Consider the following 23,656-nt stretch of genomic DNA (forward strand, 5'->3'; position numbering starts at 1 on the left):
AGGGGATGGACGTGACACGGCATCAGTTTGTCTCGACTCGGGGCTGCACAGCTGGTATCAATTCCAGTAATCAGCCAAGGCGATAAGCTGACCATCACACACACTCAAACACGCGCACAGAGACACACACAGAGCCGAGCAGATGGATGCCACTATTAAAAGAAAGGGCATTGCCAATGTTACCATCGCAGTGACACAGGACCTCTGGGAGGACGGATTTCTTAGAAAGAGGCTGCAGTCGGCGTGCAGCCAAAATTAAGTTTACTTAAACCAGTCATCCGGAGATTGAAGCAAGAGACATGAGGGGTGAATTGCACTTTGTCCTCGGTTCAATGTCACGGACTCAATGAGTCGAGACCACTGCTACTGTCAGTCCCAGTAGTTTGAGGGAGCAGAGGGGAAATCCAATACAGTCAATGAAAGGCTACGATGATTTTACTTGTATTATGTCGGACATGGACCTGAAAGTATCACTATATTCAATTCATTCAATTTTAGAGTGAAGACTTGGGTTAGGGTTAGGGTCAGGGTTAAGGTTAGGCAAGTAGCGGTTGTGGTTATGGTTAGTGTAAGTCTCCAAGAAGTCTATGTAATGTCCCCAAGGGTGATGGAAACACAACTCTGTCTGCATGTGTGTGTGTGTGTGGGAGACAGAGAAAGAGAGAAGTCTCCTGTCCTGTTATCTAAGATAGAAATAATCAATGTTGAGAACAGAAAAGGTTATCAATGATTCCCTTCTAAAGCCACCCCCGTGTGGTTTCAGCTCTAATCAATTCGCACTTTATCAAATCAGCACTTCAACATGATCACGTCGCTTGACTAGTACACACTGAGAGTCCTCTCTGTCCACACGTTAGAGGTGAAAGTGTGTCAGGAAAAGCATCATGACCTGATGTGTTCAAATAAAGAGGAAGCCTGAAGTCAAGCATGATGGCGCCGTGAAACCACCACCAAAAAGCAGATTCTGATGAAAGTTAAAATTCCCTTTCCCCCAGGACGGCAGTGCACGTGATGGTGAGCCGTCTCACAGAGGGCTCCTCTCGTTCAGAAGCCTGTGATGGTAAATTAAACCACGCAATTATCCCCAGCGATTGGCAAAAGGCTACTGCACAATCCAATAAAGTGGGATGAAACTTAGACTCCTGTTTTATTGGCAACCTGACACCTCCCGGCTCTGCTGTGTAAACTGAGTCCGCATCGCTGAATTAACGCAATCATCTCAAACACGAGGCAATTAGGTTGCGATTCAAGCAGTTGCTGTGATGCTATTTAAGGAAATTGTGTGTATCCTCCCATCCAGCCATCTATCCATCCATTAGATTACCCTTCATCCACATATCGGCTGAGGCAGAGCTTTGAAGTGGCGACATCAAATGATGCAGGATGCAGGCTGCACTAAACAAAAGTGTTCTAACAGCACCGTGCGCATGTGGAATAAATCTTTTTATCAATGCATGCAGGTACAAAGAAACACAGAACCACATATGGGATCAAAGATCTTTTGAAATAAACACTTTGGACAGGCTGTGGCATAACAGGAAGTTACATCAGCTGCACCCTGACAACCACGATGACTTCTCTGTAATAACTATAGACATGTGCGGCCACCAAGAGAAGTTCCCTCATATCAGTGGTAGTTAGTGTAACTGTCAGGGGACGTAGTGGGTCAAAAATATCCCAGAAGGCAGCTCAGATGCAAAAACACGCTGTGATCAGTACGTATGGACACACATACACACAAACCCTTGATCCCTCCACAGTAGGAAGGTGTGTAGTGATGTGCTGAGTGAGGGACAGCTGTCAATCCGGGCCTGTGCTTTGAATAGCAACTTGCCTATCTCTGCTGCCACTGTCAAATCTTAAAGTGTATACAGAGCTGGTTTATCCAGTTTATCCAGACCCCCTGACATGCAGTTCCCTGAGCCCTGCTTAAATATTGACTCGGTCTGACCTTCAAATCGTAATAGACTAATCTTTACAAAGTATTAACTGGTAGTCCCTGGAGGATCGTGCAGACGCTGATAAATGACGGCCGTAGGGAAATAAAGGAGATACAATTAGAAAGGTAATCTGTATAATTTACAACAAAAAACACATTCTTACAGAGGATTTCTCACACTATAGGTCTCTTGTCGCCTAAATCTGATGACAGGGGCTGTTTTTCTGTGGCGATGTTGACCTTGTGTTCAGCGCTTCATTCGCTCTGCACCTACAAATCTGATGGGTTGCAGTTTTTTTGTTTTTTTTTGTGAACTTCTCTCGACTCATTATTTGATTTTTGCATCCACCCCCTCCTGGTGTCTGCAGAGCTGTGCTGCGTTGGCTGAAGAGAAAGGTGGCGTTGCTGGAGAGTGGGCCAAGGAAGAGTGACGGTAGAGTGAAGCCAAATCAAAGCGAGGCAGGGGAGAGAGACAGTGGGGCTACGAGAATGGAGCTGCAACCAGGTCAGCATTTCTGCGTCTGCAGGTCTGGGTTTCCATGTGAGGGTGTGTGCACTAGAGACAGAGATACAGGGGATTTAGATTACTGCAGTAAAGCCTGAGCGTCAATCTTTGAGCCCTCACCTTTTCCCCTTCAATGCTATCGCCCTGTCAACATACAGTAAAAGCTTGGCCTTTTGCTCCCTGAGTCTTAGCCACGGCAGCGCAGGCTTCTTTCTCTCAAAGTCATGCCCCTCTGTCTTTTATCAGCACAGCAGGCTCTGACGATGGACCTTGAGAGATATCAGTCCCAGAGGGACGGAGCAGCAACAATGGGACAATGCTACAGCGCGTAGAGCCAATAGGCCGAAGGACCCTGTGTCCACCCTGAGCCAGCTGGAAGTGTATGTTTGTGTCTCAGTGTGTGTATGTGCTAACTGATGTGTGGAGGAATGCATGTGCTTGAAAAAGGAATGAAAAGGAAAAAGAAGCGTGAGGCCATGAAGACTAGAAACATTACAGATTTCTAGACTGAATGCAAAATAAGTCTACACCTTCATCAGGAATCACTGGGTGGTGTATGGTTGAGAGATGTAGACTAACAGCTCAACTTTTTAAAGATCACTGTCTCACTGTCACTTAAATTCAGAGCTACAGCCGGAGGAGGATTAGCTTAGCTTAGCACAAAGAGTGGAAGCAACAGCGGGACCTGCTCTGTCCACCTACCTGCACCTCTGAAGCTCACTAGTTAACACCTTACATCTCATTTGTTTAACTCACACAAAAAAAACAAAAAATAAATAACCTGTGACCTGGGGCCATGAAGAAGATGAATGTCATTTTGCTTCATTTAGGCAAATCATGCTTTTCACCTTACTCATCAAGTTTGACACTGGCTCTTATCTTGTCTCTCGCATGGGTGAAAAAGCGAAAGAACTAAAAGAAATAACTTAGTCTGTTTGTGTGTGGTTGCACATGACATGATAATTTCTGAGGGCAGCGCCATCAGCTCACTGACAGACAACATGCTGCATACTGTATGTGATGAGGTGATGCCACAGAGAAGGAGGGAAACCATGCAAAGAATTCCTGAAAGTTAGATGCCCTTTTGTCATTCACAAAAGGAACTGCTAAGAAACTGATTAAGGCGTTCTTGAATTATTGCTTCCAAAATGGAAAGTGAATCAAAGACCCACCACGGTCTCCACACCACTCAGGGAATGTGTATCTGCTTTCACTTAATTTCATCATCCCTCTATGTGGGTCCATTTAAGAATCAAATATTCTCTTATTACTTGTGGGGAGTCAAATGCACACATGCAATCACACACACACAGAACGCCGCCATTGTGTCCCCTTGTTTTCAAGGTTAGCCAGTGTTCTTCTGTCGCTCACAACACATTTGCATCAAAGCACCAGCCAACAGCTGCCAATTAACAAACAGCCTCTCCGTTAATACACACACGTCATTGACAATTACAGTGTCGGGTGATCTCTCTCTCTAACAACAGAATGGCGCGACGCACACACTCACACCCAACCACTGTACCTCACGCACAGAGGAGGAGGGGGAGGAGGAGGAGGATGGGTTTAGGTGTACGGAAAACAGCAAATAACGGCTAATGTTTTCTAAGGGGAGGAATGAATTGGGCGAGAGGGAACAGTGCAGAGACAAGAGGGAATGTTCTGTGCCAGGAACAAGGCTTTCAGGATTAGTTCTGTCATGCAGTTACAAGGGGAGAAATAGTGGATGGCTAGATGAGGCCTGACGCACTGAAGAGACACACAAAATGCAGTGCACACATAACGAAGCAGTTTATGAGCAGGAAAAAACACTGAGCAACGCAGACATGAAGATGTGTGTGTGCAGAGCGCAGGTGGACAGATTTACAGGAAAGATTGTGTGCAGATATTCTCACACATAAATTACTGTTACAGTTTGTCTACAGCCTTCTTATAAGGTCTTATTCAGATGTGGTTTATTCCTAATTTGGGTCCAGTATCTTAACGAAAGAGAATCATTTCCAACAAAGATTTAATAAACAAACTGTCAGCAGCAGAGTACAAAAGGCTTCAGAGCAGGAGCAGATTACTGCAGGATGACTTGCATACAATCAGGCACAAATAATTCTGCTACGTTGTACATACACGCACATCCACACACTCCAACACGTACACACACACACAGCATAATGATCATTTCCCTCATGCAGCAGCACAAAATTGAATGATTCATAATGGTTGCATGGCACAGTGCAGGCATGGTGATGAAAATGTATTAACGTCCACAGCCACTAGATGGCACCCTCTTCCCTTTCATTTCCAATTTAGCTTCTCATTTCTCAGCCGATCAGCTGACTCTCTCTGTGGGATGGAGACCTACTCCATGCACTACAAATACTAAGCTAAGATAAATGGCACTTACTTCACCATATCAAGTTCATTTTACAAAGAAACACCAGATTGATAAACAGTTTTATGCATATTAGGAACCTAACCATCATCCATCTTTTTTGAAACGTATTCACTTCAACCTTGGGGATTATTGATTGCTGCCATGTTGCCATAAAGATCTGCCACCTACCTGTGTTGCATTTTCCATATACAACACTTTGTCTTGGTCTCACAGGAATGGACTCCCGTGGGCTTCTATTAGCAAGACTCTTATCAATTAACCGATCAATCAGGACCACTCAGCTTGTGGGAGGTTGGCTGCATCCAGCATGCCTTGAGGCATACAGTCAATACAGTGACCTTCAAGAAAACAAAAGATTTGAGGAACATAATCAGGCACGCTGAGCATCGAAAAGTCAAAACGACACACTGCAAGTGAGATGGCTTGACATTCTCAGTGCAATGAAAGAGGAAGTGATTTTAAATGCGTGCACACAGCCAGAAACAGACATTTTGTCACTTGAAATGTATTATATTTGATATATTCCAAAGGACAAAGAACGACAACTACAAAGATTGCTCTTGCAGGTGAACAGTAGTTCTGTTAATACAGGTTACAGATGAAAGATGAAGGATACAGACATGTGCTAAAGGAATATGTTTCAATACAAAATACAATATAACACATTAACAAACTATCTTTTTGGAGTCTTAAGAGACAATAGCACTATCAGCTCGGTATCAGGTGCAGCAACAATCTTTCAGTCAGGTATCATATCATCCGGTAAAAGCAACAATGTTGTGATTAAAGATTCTTCGGTGTTCCCACAGACTTGTTGAGAGGTGTCTGCTGAGGAAATGGAGACAGGAACTTAGTGCCAACAACCATCATTTCTTCTCGCCAGCACTCTTGGCACGCTGCTGGCTGGCAGCAGAGGTGGGGGTTGTTTTTTTCTCAAACTGCCTGCTGGGCCTCCTCCAGTGCTTGTTTCTCTTCTTGTTCCTTTTTCACGGCCGCCATCTGACGGCTACTAAACGCCTCGCAAGCATCGAGAAACTTCTTGCAGCGCTGCCACAAGGCTGCCTGGAGACGAGACGGAGAGGCAAAGGGAGAGAAGTCGCAGAATGGTGTCTAACCAGAGGGAAAGGCAGGTGACAACACATCTGTCTCACTCTCTTTCACTTTGATAGTCAAAACTGATAATTGTCAATGTCTACATCTTCATTTTTAAACATCACACAGTTCTTTCTCTGCCTTGACTGACCTGCATGCTCTCATACATCTCCAGTTGGCACCTCTTTAGCTCATTCCTGGTGAGCTCCTGCTGTTTCTGGTGCTCCAGCACATTGTCTCGGACTAACCGGTAGGTCTGGATCTTCTCGAAACGCTCCTTCTGCTGGAGCTCCTCAATATGGGAGTCCATCAGCACTGGAAAATCCTTGTGGCGTCTACAGACGTACACAATGACCGATGCAATATGTATACGTACCTTTTACACCTTTTCAATATTGTCTGCAACCAGAATGTTAATGCTGGATAGTTTATTCATAGTGAATGCATAGCGAAAGACTTTCTCTGGGTCCTTCTGAAGGGAGTATGTATGTTATTAAACATAATATTGTCAGCTCAAACTTGAGTAAATATTAAATTCTACCACATCTCACAGGCTATTTTGTGAGATGGGACAAATGTTGACACGGGCGGGACAAATCAAAATGCAGAGATAGGCTGAGGAAATGACAGTCACACAGTCCCATACCTTATCTCATGACCCAAGTCGCACATCCAGATTTCTATCTAAGAAGTCTGATTGGTTGGGGCTATAACCACTGTTTTTGGGTATTTCTCTTAAGAATTGATTGTATAATTTAAATGATGTTTATTTGTGTGTGTGTGTGAGGGGGGGGGGTTGTTTGAGAATGAGAAATGACAGGGAACAGCCCTCTGAGTCACACACACACACACACACACACACACACACACACACACACACAGGGAATTCAAAGGGAGACTTTAAGTGCTAAATATGGCTGCCTATGTCCTATAAGCTGACCTTAATGAAGAGGAAAGGCGATGATGGAGTTCATTTGGTTAATGAACACTGCCCTATACAGCATCTTCCACTGTGTGTGCGTGTGCATGAGTGTGAATCTATGATGTGCCCTGTGGTGCACCATTGTGAGAAAGAGGTGTGTTGCAGACCAATCTCCTAATAGACAACTCCTCAGGATCTCTCCCTCGGCTCGGATCACAGGTCACAGCGTCAGCAGCCAGTAGCAGCTGGACACGGACACACGTGCGGGCACACGCACAGACACACAAAACGAACACACCCACAGCAGGGGAGGATACAGAAGTGAAGGGGGAGCGGGCACATCTCATTGGAGCGACAAGCTCATTGGGGTCCTGAAATAGCTCTCTAATTAACAGACCCAAATATCATCTCATTTATCATGGAGAGGGACGGACAGAGGGAGAGATGGAGGGAGGGGAGCAGAAGTTGGTGTGAGGGAGAGTCATGGGAGACTGAGGTGAACCATGGAGGGAGACTCCTCCCTTCAGAAGACTGATGCTGTTGGAGTACACAAAGTACTCCAACAGCAAGTAGCCACACAGCGGACTGAAACACTTTGTGTGTATGTTTGTGTATGTGTGCACTTCACTTGTAAAAAAAAAAAAAAAAAAAAAAAGAATCACTAAGTTTCAAGACAACAAACGCTTGATTTCTGCAGCAACATGCAATAGGTGATGTACACCAAATTCTTTATGGACCCACCATATCATTATTATATATTCACTAAAGTCATCAGCAAGCAAAAAAAAAGATACTGTTAATACATTAAAAGTTTCAATTTTTTTCAGTAAATTTTTTTTTTATAATCTGAATGTAAAAACAAAACAAGCTTGCAGCTAAGGCAGGATTCAGGCTCACATAGCTAGAAAAGCAGAGCGATCCAACAGCTACATTAGGCAACTGGACCGTACACAAACAGGACTTCGCTGTTGGAAGAACACAAGAGAGACAACGAGTCTGTCTTGGTAGTTTGTGCAATTTTCTCAATCTCTGCCCTCTGAGCACGGATATGAATTTGTCTGTTGGAACAGGCTGTACCGCCGTCTGTTAACGGAGAGCTACGCGAGCAGCCGCAACAGACTGAAACAGATGATTCTGCAATGTATAGTTATGAGACTATATGATTATGTGAGCACATGATGGTGTGACGGCTGTGGCCTGCTCTAATCTTCGAAAAAAGCACGAAAAGTGAGCAGAGAAAGAGATGGAAAGAGAGAATGAGTGTGTGAGAGCGGTGGAGCACCTGATGAAGGGAGTGTAGTCCATGGGGGGACAGGAGCAAGACGTATCAGTCAGCTTTTGATTAGCTGGACTGAGAGAGGTGCCGAGATCAGATCCAGAAGCAGCTGTACGAGAGTAGGAAAAGGCCTGATTATTAAACTGAGTGTGACAAGTAATGGAAACAGAAAGTGACCGAACGTAAGTCTGTGTGTATGTGTGTGTGTGTGTGTGGAGTACGGTACCAAGATCTGTCGTCGTTTCATCACTTGCTTGATGTTCAGCTTGTTTAAGAAACTTGAGACGAGACTGTAAAGCCTAGAAGGTGACAACATCATGTCTGTAGTGAATGTGAGTATGTTGAGTATAGCAGAGGCCTATTTCAACTAAACTAAAACTAAAAAAGTCAAGCTCAAAATAGCATTAAAACACATCTTCTGCATAATCGTCCATGTTGGAAACACTTCAATAGATAATTACATTGAATACTCATTCTATACACAACTTCTGGGTTACCTTGGCACAGCGGCCTGGTTCAGCCATTTCCCAGGCTTTTTCAATGGCTTTAATCTGGTCCATTCTCTCTGTGTCCTTCTTCACCTCGATGCTCCTTGTTTTGCACTTGTCGCTGACCACACGCAGCGTCCAGTTTGGCTTAGTCGAGTCAAGTCTCTGCACAAACATACACACACACACACACACACACATAGTCATGCAGACAAACATCCCAGCTGAAGGTCACCGTACCACAATACATTATGTCTCTTTCTATCAGCAACTCAGACAGTCTGGTACACAGCCAGCCGGCTGGATTATATGTCCTGTTCAGATGTCTTGAGTTTATTGTAAACAACAGATCATTTTTCTCATCATCTTCAATGCCAAAAAAATATATTAAAAATGGAAATGTATTTATTTATCTTTTCTACTGGGGAGGGGGGGCAGCATTCTGGAAATCTGCCTTTCAAATGTATTTAGGGTTCGGCATGTGGCGCGGTAGAGAATAAAAGGCACTTATTATGTGATCAGATATTTATCCAGCAGCTGCGTTTATGACTACCAAACTAATACCATTATACTGAGAATTATAGACCACGAGATTATCGTGTGTGGTAACACAAGTGTCTCACACTGTGCAAATTCCTGCAGGTCATCCTGGCAGCTGTGGGATTTGATTGATATCTTTCTTGGTCTGCATTTCAGAGTGGGCGGAGGCAGCCAAGTATGTAAATGCTGACCTGCCTGACAGAACAAACTGAAAATGTGATGAAAGGGACGCAAGGGCCGAGTTCAAGAACAATCTCGTTATATGTGATTTGGATGGGAATCTGTGAAGAGGAGCAAAGTGTGTACTCCACTGAAGTGCCTTCGCACCCTCCTCTCATAAAGGTCAATACTACTGGCTAATTTTTACTAAGTTTCAAATGACAAGTACCACTGCACCTTGTCTTAATATGAGATACCTATGGAGAAAATATGTACTTAAATAAAGGTTAAAAAAGCAGTGCATGACCTTTCGCTCGAGTGCATTTTGCTCATTACAAAAACTTGTTCATTCTAATATCATTTCCAAGCTAATGACACCACCTTTAATTTTATAGATATGAACTATATATACATAATACTGGTCCTAATTTGCAGTTGACAGTGTTGTTGTCTGTCACAGAGTTGTGGTGAAGCCTTACCGTTTCCTGCCTGGAGCCAGACTTGGAGGTGGCAGCTGGCTTCCCTTTCTCCCTGTCACCTTCGCCTTTGCGGTTGGCTTTGGGTGCGTCAGATTTGTGCCCATCATGGCTCGGTGTGTCAGCAGTGGGCGAACGCTTGAAGTCCTCAAGCTTGAATACTACATTATGTAAACAGAGATTAGGTGTATTCACTTTTTTTTAAATCACCATCTACAGAGTCTTGACAAAATGACAAGCACACAGCATTTGACATTTTAAGTGGGTAACTATCAAACAGATACCTGATAGTGGATTTAAGGAGTGTGCAAACATGCCCTATATTTGTGCAAAATGAATATTTCTTTGCCAAACTTTGGACATGTTTTAATCAATTTAATTGTCATGTGAAAGGCTAGAAAACTTCCTTTGTCAACACATAGCATGTCCATTCATCTTCCGAATAAATCTGAGCGGTTCACATTCTACTCAACGCATTTAAAGCTCATCTGAGGTGGGAGCATGGCAAACCCTGCATGTGTTGTGCAGTCAAGTGTGTGCTAGATGGCACTGTTGCACTTCACAGCTAAAATGCACACATTTTCTCCACCTTATTTGAGGCATTAACTATGAGTCTCACTTCTCTGATATAGCGAGGCATAATAATCCATCACTCAGCTGACACCCTGCCATTCTGCCTGAACATCTTTGGTGCATGCTCATTGAGTTACATTTATCTCATGTCATACTGAAATTCAGTGTTCAAATTGGATCAAAATATCAATCTGTGCTGGTGTAATGTCAGGCTGATATGCACACTGAAAACTGATTCTCAGCAGACCAAACTTCAACAGAATGTCTTAAAAAGAAACATTAAACGCACTGTTGTTTAGATTCTAAAAATGTGTTCTGTTTAGTGGCGCTGTAAAGAAAATCTGAGGAGGTTGGCTGGTGAGGGAGAATGAAAACCACTGCCACAGCTGCATGCAACAGCTACTTCTTTAACAGTGGGCTTTAAAGCAGAGATGTGTAAATGTGCATGCATTAAACATGCGCAGCACAGTATTTTGACTGCAGCTTGTTAAACAGCTTGTTCAAGAGGCTTCAAAGCTTGGCGTGGCATGTAGTGCGTGTGTACCCATGTAGCATGTAGGGAGCATGATCAAGGGCAGAGCCTCACCACTGAGACAGAGTCTAACTGGGTGAAATTAATTCACTTTCCTCCCGAGATATTTCCCAGGGCACCAGGGGGCAAGAGCCAACTTCATTTGACTTCCCATTGACCCACTTTCATGAGCTTATTGGAAAACCACAGGAGGTTTGTGTGGACATCGGCCTACACTAACACACGTGGACAAACCCAAGCAAATGAAAAAAAAAAAACTTAACATGCTCACGCGTATCTATGAACGTAACACACATGCAAATGACCAGATGAACACGCAGCATATCTAAGGCGCACAAAATCCTCCGACTGTTCATCTAAAAAATGACCATTACTGTATTAAATATATAAATAGAGGTTTGTCTTCCTCCAAAGTCAAAATACATCTGATATCTGGATATCTTGCTTATTTGGTAATGCCTCCCACACAAAGACACACACGTACACTCTCTCACTCTCTCTCACACACACACACACACACACACACACACAGATATCATCCTCAGATTTCATGCCATGCAAACTGAATGGGTAAATACGGGGACTATTGTCAGGAGCAACAGAGGGAAGAGAATGAGAATTCAATGACAGCAGGCTGGCCTGCCTCTTCAGGCAATCATGCAAATTGCCACCCATGCAGCACCTCTTTCGCATCAAATCCAGCCGTGCAGCAATTAATTCATCCCCTAAAATTTTTTTAAGAAGCTCCTGCAAATTTCAAAGCCCTGATTTTCCAATCGATTCAATTTGTGCAGCATGATTAAAGGCAGGCAAGCAGAGTTGGTGGCAGAGGACAGGATTACTGCCTCAGCCAACAGCCAGTGGGCACAAGAAATCACACTCTGCGATCTGCAAAAGCAGCTGTATTCATTAGGCTTGTGATTAACAGGCTCCTGGCTAGCGGAAGCAAAGAACAAACAGCGTCCGCCTTGGCCCCTGACACTTCCTACTGAGTATCTGCCACATTTCACTAAAATAAGCTGTGCAAAAACAAACATGACGGCCGTATTAGAAAATCCATTCAGAAACCAAAGCTCAAATGCTGGAAACTTATGAAGACAACAATAAAAATACAAATGCCTCACGACCCACAATAGGGATTTTTGGGGATATCTGGGCAATTCATGATGCGTATTTAGAGTTTTATTTGGATGTTCAGATCAAGATTCATGTTACTTAACCAAATTATTTCAACACATTTTTATGTTTTCAGGGGGAGCAAAATCCAGTGACTTTCTTCCCCATTGGCGACTCAGTGTGGCTGGCTGTTTGATGTGGTGTATGTGATTGTCTTAAGTATGTACCTCTCATTTCATTCCTCTCCAATTCTCTGAGCATATGGACAAAAGCCAGCTGAGATTCATCCAAATCCCAGCTCCTATGAAGCACCTCTGCCTGCACCACATACTTATGACCCTGTGAAACACAGGCAAGCAAAGTCAGTGTCCAACACCCACATCACAGTTTAAACACGACATGATAGATGACAGAAAAAGACATATACAGCATAATGCATGAGGCATGAGGTGTAAACTGTATTAGTGCTGGTGATTCAGAGAGATGTAGATCTTAAAGATCCCTGCCCTCTTTGACAGAAGCACATGTTTGGCACAAAGGGAGAGAGGAGGCAGAGGGTATTTTAGCCAAGATTATATCAGGGGTGGCAACTCCCACAACCATCACACTGAAGAGAAAAGACAGAATTTCAACAAAATCCCAAGCCATTTTATTTAGTCTGACGTTATGACGTCCTATAACACCACTGTATGTCTCTATAAACAGAAAGCCACGGTGACACCAGCATGTTTGTTTTTTTATGTGCTTGCATGTGTGTTTAAGTCCCAAACAGACTACACTACAGGAGCTTTTACCGTTAATGCTCCATTACTGAGCATCAATATGTCTGGTGTGTGTCCCTGCGGTGAAAAGCAGCACTTTAATCATTGACCCTTTGCTCTAAGTCGTGATCAATGGTCTTAGTCCTGATCAAGAGCTGTTTATTCTGGTTTGCTGCTGATCTGATCTGTGGGATCTACCATGATCTGTCTCATTACTGTTAATGTCACTACACTGTATTTGCAACACATGCACGCTGTGACCAAAACAAACTGGTTGATAGGTGTATTACAAAAGCTTTAATTTGTTGTTTAAAGGCTTAATCCAGTGGTGTAAATGTCAAATTAATTGTATTTATTTCTGAGGGACCATTAAATGGTTGGTTGAGCAAAACAAATAAAGCTCAGTTTATTTTCTTGGTTTCATGGACTTGCGCACACTATTCAATTGGTGTGTTTTTGTGAGTATGTGAGTGTGTGATGGTATGCATACTGAGCGGTACTATATACTTTGGCAATCAGCAAACTATGGCAACAGGTCTGTTAGATAGGGGGTCTTCAGACAATCAAGTGACTCATAAATCACACACAAATCACTGCTCCCTGACAAGCACTGATAAGTCAGACAGTAACAACAAAACCACCCCTCCAGTTTCTGCTGCTCTCCTCTCGCAAATTTTGTCTGCATGAGAATGTGTGTGTGGGTGTGTGTAAGTTTGTGTGTGTGTGTAAGCCTGCAAGTAAGGCGTTATGTGTATCTGGCAGTGAAAAATTGATATCAACACAGGCAGCAAGCAAGTGGGTGAGAAAGACAGGGAGGGAAAGTGAGATGCATGCTTGTACGTGTGCAAGTGAGATCAGTTAAGTGTTTGAGCAACAGCGGATACCACGCAGGCAGTTGTCAGTGATACCATAGACTCTGTGGGAGGCTGGGACTGGTCAGACAAGGAGTCTGATTGAGCAGCTGTGTCGTCCTCCCTGTTCCTTTGCTGAGGGGGGTCTACAACCCTGACTCCCTTGTCCTGGGTGGGGGATCCCTTCTGGTGCTGGTTCTTCTCATAAGTGCAACTGGGGGCTGTAAAAGAAAGAGAGATATTGAACTTAGGCCATATCAGTGAAAAGACAAGCGTGGTCAGCAAGCTCTCCTTTTCCAACTGATGGAAACATCGACTGAAAAGCCGACTAAAGGGTTTGAGAGGCAGGTTTTTGAAGAGCTCTTGTGTGTAGTGCCTCTACTGTCTCTATTTTACTGTTGATCAGGCTAGCATAGCAAAAAGTCAATTCAATATTACTTTAAAGGTCAGTTAACCCAAAAGTAAAGTAAAATATTTTCTCTCTAACCATTAGTGGTATTCATGCAGATAGTTTTGGTTTATATGCCCAGGTTTTAAGACAGGATTTTTGCCTCCACCCTAATACGATTGGATTTTGTTCGCAGGATGTCTGGTAGCTGAGAGACCCCAACCATGTAACCGTATCATCTCTGTTTCTATTCTAGCCCAGGGATATTTGTTGCATGCCATACTTCTTTCTCTCTGTCCCTGCATTTCCTGTCTGTATACTTACTGTCTATCAAACAAAATGGCATAATGGTTCCTGTAACTGTGGATAATCTGAACACAGTTGCAGCAGTTTTTACTGCTACCATTCCTTCGCTAATGTACAAATGGAAGCAATCAGTAAGTCTTTCATGACAATACAGGAAATACACTTGATAGACAGAATTAACATTTTGCCTTTTAAGAGGACTTTTTTTATGAGGCTGAACACATTTTGTGACCATTCCACAAGAAAAAAGCAAATCAACCATGTTGAGTCTCCATCCAAGAGTCTGTAAAATCAACTTATCCACATCTTACATACTGCCGCTCTCTTCAAAAACACTATCCTTCACGTTCCTTTGCCCAAACGCTAATCCCACTCACTAGTGACAAGTTACACAACTCTTAATGCTACACCCATCGTCAAGCTATCTGGCGTTTGGGGGAGGGTTATGACCACCAGGTACATTAGTGTACTTAAGAGTAACAGAAAACAAATTGCAAGATAGATTTATGTTTCAAGAAGTAATGTCTAAAACTGTATTACAACACCAGTTTCACAGTTCATTTGAACTTAAACATACCAAGTCAGTTCTTTAAGGTGGCTCAACTTGGTAAGTTATAGCTCATTTTAGTATCTTAGTAGTTATTACACTTTTCAGCATTTTTTATTCAGCCCTTGGCCCAAATATAGGCCAAGATGGGTGACTGGGTGGTTTCTGTGAAATAAAGAGCAAATGGTCAAAGGTCAATGAGGACTGCAAACATGCTGTAAAAATAATTTAAAAAAAAATCCACTTGCAATGTTGTGGTCTGAATCCCACTTCATCAATTGACTGCACACCCTCACCCCTCCCTCTCATACAGTCAATCACCACCGTCAGGGGAATAGCTGCACACAGGAGCCCTTAATTCATCACTTACTTGAATTACTAAACCAAATGACTGCTCACCTTTGTTGGCCAGGAAGTAGAACGCAGGAATTACCACATGGCCCTTCCCTGTGTTGCCGGCAACCTCCTTCTCCTGGTCCAGAATGGACAGACGGATCAATGCATCTGGCTTGGAAGTCTGAAACTGAATGGTTGCCAGGACGTCTGCTGTCACCTGCAAAGAGTGACTGTGGAAAAGTTTCAAATGATTGTGGGTACCAGTAGGGTCTCAGAGTATCCTTAATGTTGTTTCAAAAGCTTCCACAAGAGGTTATCTATTGTGTTTATGTGCTCTTTTAACTACTGTCACACCTTGTTTCTAGTCATCAAACATCTCATATATTACAGTGTATTGCAAGTAAGTGACGAGTGAGAGTTATTGGAAAGCATTTATTTTCATGACACATCCTAAACACTGAAGAATTAAGATTAATCAGCATAAATCTTTCACCTGACGTGCCGGATGGTTTGTTACACAGAACCATCTGGGAAGTCATCCATGGATCTTTTTGGAAAAGGGTTAGCATGTTCAAAAAATACTTGGCAGCTGATTGGACGAAGCATCTGTCTATCACCGTCTATCACCGGCTTATTTCAACCAGTCAGATCAACAAACCATATCAAATAGTAGGAGAGTGAAACTGATGCCGAAGCCAGTCGAGAGAAGAGCGAAAGCATCTTTTCCGTCTTGAAAAGGCTGATCGTTGCTGTTCTTTCAGTGAAGAAATGCTCTCTCTAAGCTAACCTCTTTAGGAGCTGTAGCTTCTCTTGCTGTCGACTAAACCTCGCCAACCTATGGCTGCCAGAAGTTCCTAACAGAATGCTGATTGGTCCAAAGCACTGTGGTTCAGCCACAGGTGCATAACTTGAAGCCTGGCAAGACGGATTCTCGGCTCGCATGAACTCATGTGATCTCATGATCTCACAAATCCAGCTGCCTCACAAGGTAAAACCTACCTAACCTTTCAATGAAATATATACTTCATAATAATCTTACCGACATATGACGTTTTTGTCACTGGGAATGTAGTAATCCCGGAATTCCTTTACTGAGAATGTGCTGAGTGAAGTCTCACGGGACAGTTTTGGAAGGAGTTCCCTTGAACCAATCAGGCGCATCCTCCACTTGGCACCAGCAGGGAGCAATTCAGGTGTGACAGCCTCTGCTACGAAGGTATAACCGAGCTAGAAAAAGAGATAGAGAAATTGAAGACAGAGTACAACAATTCTTATTTACTGTTCTCTCTTTCAGGATTTGCTTCATGTATAAAACTAGAAATGTTCCAAACATCATAACACCAGCCAGTCACAACTGGGCTGAGCAGACAACAACAAATTTGTTCCCAGTTTTCGATTAAGGCAGGCAAGAAATATTCCTAAAGTGAAGCAATTTATCATGGTAGTAGGAAAAAATGACAAGTACATGAAGATTTGAAGTCCAAGGATGTTTTGCATCGACAGACCTTGTTGGGTTGATAGACAAGGGTTGCTGGTTTGTTGAAGACCATGTCCAGCTCCTCTCCGGTGTCATTATTTATGACGTGCAGGAGACAATTAGGGATCGGGGAGTAGACCTTTGGTACCAGCAGCATCTCCTCTGGTACCATGAACACCTCTCTTTACGAACAACCAAAATTAAGAAAACACCATGATATCAAATTCCAAGGTCTGGCCAAATCCTTGACAGTTCTTGTTGAAATTCTGAAAAGCAATGTTAGAGAAACATCTACATTTCCCAATAGCAGCTTTACTGGCCGGAAGGAGAAGTGAGTGTAATGCTCAGAGGCAATATTATGACATTTGCTGAGGGTAGATCAGTCATTTACACCTGGATTCACCCAGATTTTGAAAGCCAGGCTGGAAATTCTCTTTCAGTGACAAGCATAACCTTTAAGCTACAACAATCTCTTACCTAAAGACCAAGACCCAGGAGTTGGCTGTGTCTGGAAGAGGGACAGAGTAATCAGTGAAGGTTGTTCTGGTCCATTCATCCTGCTGACAGGGGTAGAGCTCTGCTTTCCTCTCAGAGTGGTCAATGATATACCTGTGCAGAAGGGCAGAGCGCATTTATAACTTCCAATTTCAAATAAATTTTTAAAACCCATGTATATGATAACATATGCCTTGACAAAATCTATAAATATAAATAATACATATAAATAATTTACACAAACTTGTTGGAGAAACATAACTCTGCCGAAGAAAGAAAAGAGACTAGGACTGGAGGAAAGCAGATGCACCCCTCGGTGTGAACTTTGACTGAAGTGGATGTTTCTGTCAGTTCAGAAAAACACATGCTCAAAGGCTCACAACACCCCGACTCCACCCTCCGTACACACACTGAGCAAGCTCTCAACGCTCACACACACACACATAGTTCCCCAGGCAGCGGGTCATTCGGCAGACGCTGCTAGCCGATTGGAACGAGGAGAGGATAAACAGCAGATGGTACCACTGGGAAAAGATGGAACACAATGTGGAAAGTGCTCCCTGCCTGGCCACCACAGGCCGCCACAACCAGGAGAGGGAGCAGATTCTGGGCATGCGGTGCAGCAGAGAGGCTAAACGCATGCCATACAACATGCATAGCATTGGCACAGGACTGTAGTAGGAGCCCTGATATTCTCTCAGACAATCACATTCATGTGAATGAATACCTGCCGGGTTAACAAGGTGTGAGGTGTTTCGCGTGTACAATTCACACATTGTGTACACACTAATTATTAGCATTCAGAGTCATTCTGGTTGTGCATTTTTATCCTTCCTTTACCGTAGCAAGAGGGCAGCATGTTTTTCTGCATCTGATTCAACCTTCGGCCACATGTCTAAAAGGATCTTAGATGCACTGAGGTTCTCCTTCGTGCCTGAATAACATGAGCACACAAGCACACACACACACACACACACACACACACACACACACACACACACACACACACACACACACACACACAGAAAAGTAGCCACCATTAAAGATGAAAGACAATTCATGTTGCTGTCAAACACATGAAAAAAATATTGTAGCTGACCTAGTTCAGGGAAGGAAACGGAAATTGCTAAATGCATTTTTGTCTCATTCAGTGAGAGGTGATAGGAGTTTATTCACACCTTGACATTAAAATTCACACTCATCTCACCAGACAGGTGACCGCTCTGACAGAACACAGCCTTTGATAAAAGATGTAGAACCATGTGTTCATGAGTACGCGTGTCAGTAAGTGTGCGTTTGTGCATACAAGCGAGAAAAATGCTCCAAAGAGACAGCTGCGTGAGAGATGTTTTCACTTCTGACATGTGGCAGAGGTGTCCTCACATCCTCCCTCCCTGGTGCTCGGCTCTCCCTTTTCAAATGGCCAATTTTCCAAATTGATGCAGCCATTATGGCAGGCCAAGGCTGCTTATTGAGAGATGAAGACCTCCTATCATCTTTAGAACCAAAGAGAGGCAACAGACAGACAAAAGAAGAGGCAGACAGGAAAGACTAGGAGGAGAACAGAAAGTGGAGAGGGGCGAGGAGAAAAAAGGAGAGTGCAGAAATGTGGGGTGAGCAGCAAGTTGTTTGAGGTAGTCTGTGGTATAAACAGATGTGCTGGGCAATCTGGCTGACTAAAATAAGAAAAGGCCAGCTTTTACTTTTCTTTAAATTAACCGCTTTTCAAAGTAGAGTTAGACAGGCAGTGTTTTAAAATGTGATTGGTGTTTTGCCATTACTGTAAGTGGCACTCTGAAAGCTGCACTTTGTGCTTTGACTGGCTAATGAATAAAATTTGAGAGAACTTAACCATGACAGGCCTATTTGATAGAAGTCAAGCTGTTCAGCCTGTGTGTGTCTGTGTGTGTGTCTGTGTGTGTGTGTGCTCTTGCTAATGGCACATAACCATCAGCAATATTTTTTAGCATTGCTGGCAGATGGGCTCTATAATGATGTGGATATTTTGGATGTTTGGCATGCTCAAACCATATTTTCAAGACATTCAAATTAGGCACAATCCCATTGATTTGCACATCTTTATGCAAACACTGCATTAATGAGGCTGTGCAAATCCCGTATGTGCAAGTTATTCAGAGGTAGACAGGGTCATGTTCTGTGCCTGGAGAACACAGTTAGCTTCAGGTTTTGGCAACAAGTCGAAAATGTCTAGGCAATGTGTCACCTCCAGTGTTTCCTCTTAACTGTTGCAAAGTAAGATGATTACCACTACCTCTGGAGAAAATCAGATTTTAAAAATAATTTAATAGGTTGGGGAAAATTTTGTACAACCTGCACAAAACCATATCTGACATTGAAACTGTACATGAAGCAAAAAGAAAACATTATTTCGAAGCAATGATGACAGATAAAAATGATTCAAATGAAAAAGCATCATCTACGTGTGTTTGTGTGTCTGTGTGTGGATAAATCCTTACTTTCCTCAGAAAGAGGCTCAGCTCTGTCTCTATCTTTAATCTCTCATTTTTTCTTACAAGCTGTCGAGTGTTTCCATTTCTTCTCCTCCCCATCCGTCACTTGTTGTCAATACTGAGAGGTTTGGCCGTTGATGCAGGAATGTTGTGTGCATGTGCGCGTTTCCTACATGTGTGCGTATCCCCTCTGTGGCCACCCCTCATCTGTCAGGGTGTATTAGTAAGAGTGGCAGTCTCATCAATACATATTTGTGCCTCTGCTCAGAGGCTCAATATATGCCATCGGCCTAAATCAAACAGTGAATGTAAGAAGCAGAAGGTGTTTTGTATTCGTGTGTGTGTGTTTGGACACTAAATAATAAAACACAGAGGAAACATAGTATTTTATTGTTTAAGCTGTTTATTTCGCCCCTGATTTTTCAGCTTTAGCCATCCCAGTTAAAGCAGAAATTAAAACTGTCTAAATAAAAGTTAGTATTTGCAACTACTCAAATGATTCAAAGTTTATTAGATACACCTGCTCTTTATACTTAAATGCATACATTTTGTATGGATGCGTGTGTGGATGTGTTTTACCTGGTTTTGATGCATTAAAGATCTCTCGGACCAAGTGCCCTTTGAATCCAGCCTGCAGAATGGTGACTGCCATGACCTCCGTGTCAGTTGGCTCTCTGTCTTTCCAGCTTTCTGGAGGTTCTGTAACAGCACAACATTGCAAGTTAATATTGAACACTGAACTATAAGGAAATTGTTCCATATGGTATAATGACTGATAGATTTTTAAAACAATAATACGAAATAACTTCATATTTTCTTGTCAGAAATCATTTGAGTAGAGTATAGTAGGTGTAATATAGTGTTTTAATCCACTGATTTTAGTAATTTTATACGCTGTAAAGGGGGAATGAAGATTTAGTGCTAAGACACAATTTAATTTTAAAGCTGCAATACTCATTGTGAGAGGTTTTAGGCATATACTCACAAACACATGTACATTTACAGAACTGACAAGCACACAAATGGCACTTACGTGTAGGGGAATGTTCTTTATGGTCAGCGACCAAGAGTGAAGGGTCAGTCGTGAGGGCCAGTATAGCAAACCGCTCCTCTGCTGTCAGCTTCCTGCCCAGCGCCTCATACAGCATGTGGTAAACTGCATTGTTAAACACCTACACACACAAACACGCGCACACACACACACACACAAATACACAGTAAGCATCAAGCATCAAGTAGGCAAGACTGCGCATCATTCTTTTATTTCAATTTTTAAATAACTGCATAGGTCAGTGTGTATTATCGTTCTTCTACCACGGCCAATTTCCAGCAATCAAAATATATAAACACTCATAATAATGGACTTTCAAGCTCTACAGGCATATTGTGTGAATCAAAAGATTTGGGGCAGCTTTGTAAGCATGAGTATTAGTTTAGTACATTGTTAGTTTGCATCAGTTTGCATCAGAGTCATTTGAAAACAAAATGAGCTATTCACTGTGAGTACATAACAACTGTGCACCACCATTAGACCATACGTAAACAAGCTACCTTGTGGTGTTTTCCCAGGGTGGTGTTGGTGTTTCGTGGGCAGTGAGCCTCTTCTAATACTCTTCTGGCTGCTGGCTGGTCCTGCTCATCGCTAAAGGAGGACACCACTCGGGACAGGGCCCTCAAGATGGACGAGGCCTGCTCAGTGAAACAGGCACTTTCCTGTTTTAAACAGGAAAGCAGCAGTGAAGCATTTAAATTTTGTTTACTGGGGCAAATTAAATGGAAAGCAACTTAAATAGAAGAGGCAAGCAGAACGGCCATAACACCAGTGCATTTTTGGTGAAGTAGGACTGTTATGAGTATATAAACTCCGCTGGAAGCACATGAGAAATGTTTTTGGAAAATGATTTAGCAGCACAAGCATCGGGCATAAAGTAGGAAAGCAGAAAATTAGTGGTGCACCTTACAAAGTGATGTGATTCTCTAAATTGAAGCTGGAATAAATCAGATTCAAAAATGCTACAGCAAGGACAGTGCAACAAGGCCAGTCTTCTCCTGTCTGTTTTTGTGCTTAACCAGCTTTGCTCTGAACTTGTTATATTGTTGTGATTCAGGTTGTATCTGTTTTCTATTCTGCTCCAACAGACACTTGTTGTTCAGAGATCCCTTTGTTCCAACAGATACGCAGCTCAAAAATATCAACATATTTTCTTTTAAAGAAAATAATTAGAGAAGTGTGCAGCCTTTGTAGAGGTATTTATGCTCTGAGTGGTTTCTAGTTCATTTGGTTAGTCACCAATGTATTCCTCACTCACTGCACGCCCCTCTCTCTTTTTGTATGAGCGAGGGAGTGACTTGCAGACTGAGGAGGAAATCAAAGCAATGTGCAGATCACCCCTTATATTAGAAATTTGCACATGAAGGTGCAGCTACCTTAGTAGCAGATGACAGAAAAGGGTGGACAGGATGTTGAAGGTGTCCACATGACGGGTCTGTGCATTTAGACAGAAGATTACTATCAATGCCAATTGATTATCAACATCATCATCGACATCTAAGGCCCTCGGTCACCTTGGTAAGGTGTAGCATGACGGTTTCTTCATCCCCAAAGATGAAAGGTGTCGTGCTGCACAGGTGAATGTGGTAGCCCAGCGCTGCCTTTGTGTGGAAGGACAACACATGGCGCCTGGAGAGGAGAGAAAGCATTTTGAAAACAGGAACATGCCTTTCTTTGGTGTTCCTCACCCTCAAGGCTGGGTACTACAGCTCTAAACAATTTACTTTTTCATCCCTCCACCTATCCCAGTTTTTGGTCATAGTTGTGGCGGTACTGATTCCCCAGGCTACATTTGATCAGACAGAAGCCTGAGCATCAGTTCCCCAACCACATAACAATCAAAAAATATATACCGGGAGAAACAAATCTCACAAGTTCATTCACAGTGGAAAAATACCTCCTCATTAATAATGAACAAATGCTTCTTCGAGTCTAATTAAATGCCTCCTTGATAATAATGAACAAATGTCTCTTCAATTCAATTACTGCTTCATAGTAACTGCACAATCAGAGGCAGCATGCATTACACAACAGCGCATTCCTCCGAATGAAATCCTTTTCTAGTCTTAATAGTGAAACTATGTTTCTGTCAAGTAAGACCATGAGGGTCATACAGTCAAAAGTGCTACAGCCTAATGTCCCATCAGCCAAGTGCCAAGCTGAGTTCACAGGGCCTGGTCAGGCATGAGAGCGTGGAGCCCCACTTCCTTGGCCCCATTAGCTTTACATAATTCAGCCATCACAGAATAACTAGATGGATGAGCACTGAGGCGGTGCTGGGCTAGTGCTGTGGAAAAAGAGAACAGCATACAAAAGTAAAATGGATGGGAAAGAGAGAAATGGAGGTGAAGAGTATGAAAGAGAAGAAATGAAGAAAAGAGACAAGTGGAAAGGCAAAGGGAAAGAAATTAGACAAAAACACATTAAAACTAATAGATTAGCACAAGACAGCATGTTCAAATAATATGGAAGATGAAAGCACACAGGGTCAGTGGTGAGAAAAATAACACATTGGAAAAATAGTATACCGCGTACAGATGGGCTGACAGGGACATACGAAAAGAAAATGAGAGGTTTAAAAATGCCCACAAGTATGGACACATCAGCTATTCCCTCTTGGAGAGAGTGTACTATGGGGCATATGGGCATGATAAGTTGAGTGCTATGTGTGTGATTATGGCTCAGTGGTAATTGCACTGCTGCATACCTGCACCTGACCCCAGAAACTAGGCCCTCTGCTTCTAGGCCAAGTAGCACCCATTAATAGAGACTAGGACAGATGCTTTTTACTGCTTTCCAGAGCATCTGAGGTAGGCAGATATCCTCTGCTCATTTCATGATAGCTTTAAGTAGATCTCTGCATAGCTGTGAAAATCACAACAAGAGTGAAACGCTTCCTTTCATCAAATGCTCCCAGGGGTGCTGTGCAGAAAAAAGAAAGAAGGAAAAAAAAATTTACATTT

At 42.8% G+C, this 23,656-nt stretch overlaps 1 protein-coding gene across 5 annotated transcripts in view; it reads right to left on the reverse strand.

Annotated features, from left to right (window-relative positions):
- Positions 1 to 5,153: 5,153 nt before the first annotated feature.
- The window catches only part of adgb (androglobin), a 38,999-nt gene continuing 20,496 nt past the window's right edge, over positions 5,154 to 23,656 (reverse strand). For 4 of the 5 annotated variants that reach the window (XM_041958619.1, XM_041958617.1, XM_041958618.1 and 1 more), the window contains exons 19-35: positions 22,208 to 22,322; positions 21,194 to 21,355; positions 20,676 to 20,814; positions 20,222 to 20,341; positions 18,012 to 18,105; positions 17,154 to 17,285; positions 16,705 to 16,858; positions 16,239 to 16,426; positions 15,263 to 15,429; positions 13,680 to 13,843; positions 12,238 to 12,349; positions 9,793 to 9,950; positions 8,624 to 8,779; positions 8,353 to 8,425; positions 8,133 to 8,235; positions 6,080 to 6,263; positions 5,154 to 5,898 (exon numbers count right to left, since the gene is read on the reverse strand). In XM_041958619.1, the coding sequence (XP_041814553.1) occupies positions 5,770 to 5,898; positions 6,080 to 6,263; positions 8,133 to 8,235; positions 8,353 to 8,425; positions 8,624 to 8,779; positions 9,793 to 9,950; positions 12,238 to 12,349; positions 13,680 to 13,843; positions 15,263 to 15,429; positions 16,239 to 16,426; positions 16,705 to 16,858; positions 17,154 to 17,285; positions 18,012 to 18,105; positions 20,222 to 20,341; positions 20,676 to 20,814; positions 21,194 to 21,355; positions 22,208 to 22,322 (2,350 nt within the window). In that variant the 3' untranslated portion in view covers positions 5,154 to 5,769. Of the gene's footprint in view, positions 5,899 to 6,079; positions 6,264 to 8,132; positions 8,236 to 8,352; positions 8,426 to 8,623; positions 8,780 to 9,792; positions 9,951 to 12,237; positions 12,350 to 13,679; positions 13,844 to 15,262; positions 15,430 to 16,238; positions 16,427 to 16,704; positions 16,859 to 17,153; positions 17,286 to 18,011; positions 18,106 to 20,221; positions 20,342 to 20,675; positions 20,815 to 21,193; positions 21,356 to 22,207; positions 22,323 to 23,656 lie in introns of those variants that run through there. The other variant, XR_006007664.1, reaches the window with a different exon arrangement.

Source organism: Chelmon rostratus, chromosome 18 (genome assembly GCF_017976325.1).
Source record: "Chelmon rostratus isolate fCheRos1 chromosome 18, fCheRos1.pri, whole genome shotgun sequence".
Lineage (NCBI taxonomy): Eukaryota > Metazoa > Chordata > Actinopteri > Chaetodontiformes > Chaetodontidae > Chelmon > Chelmon rostratus.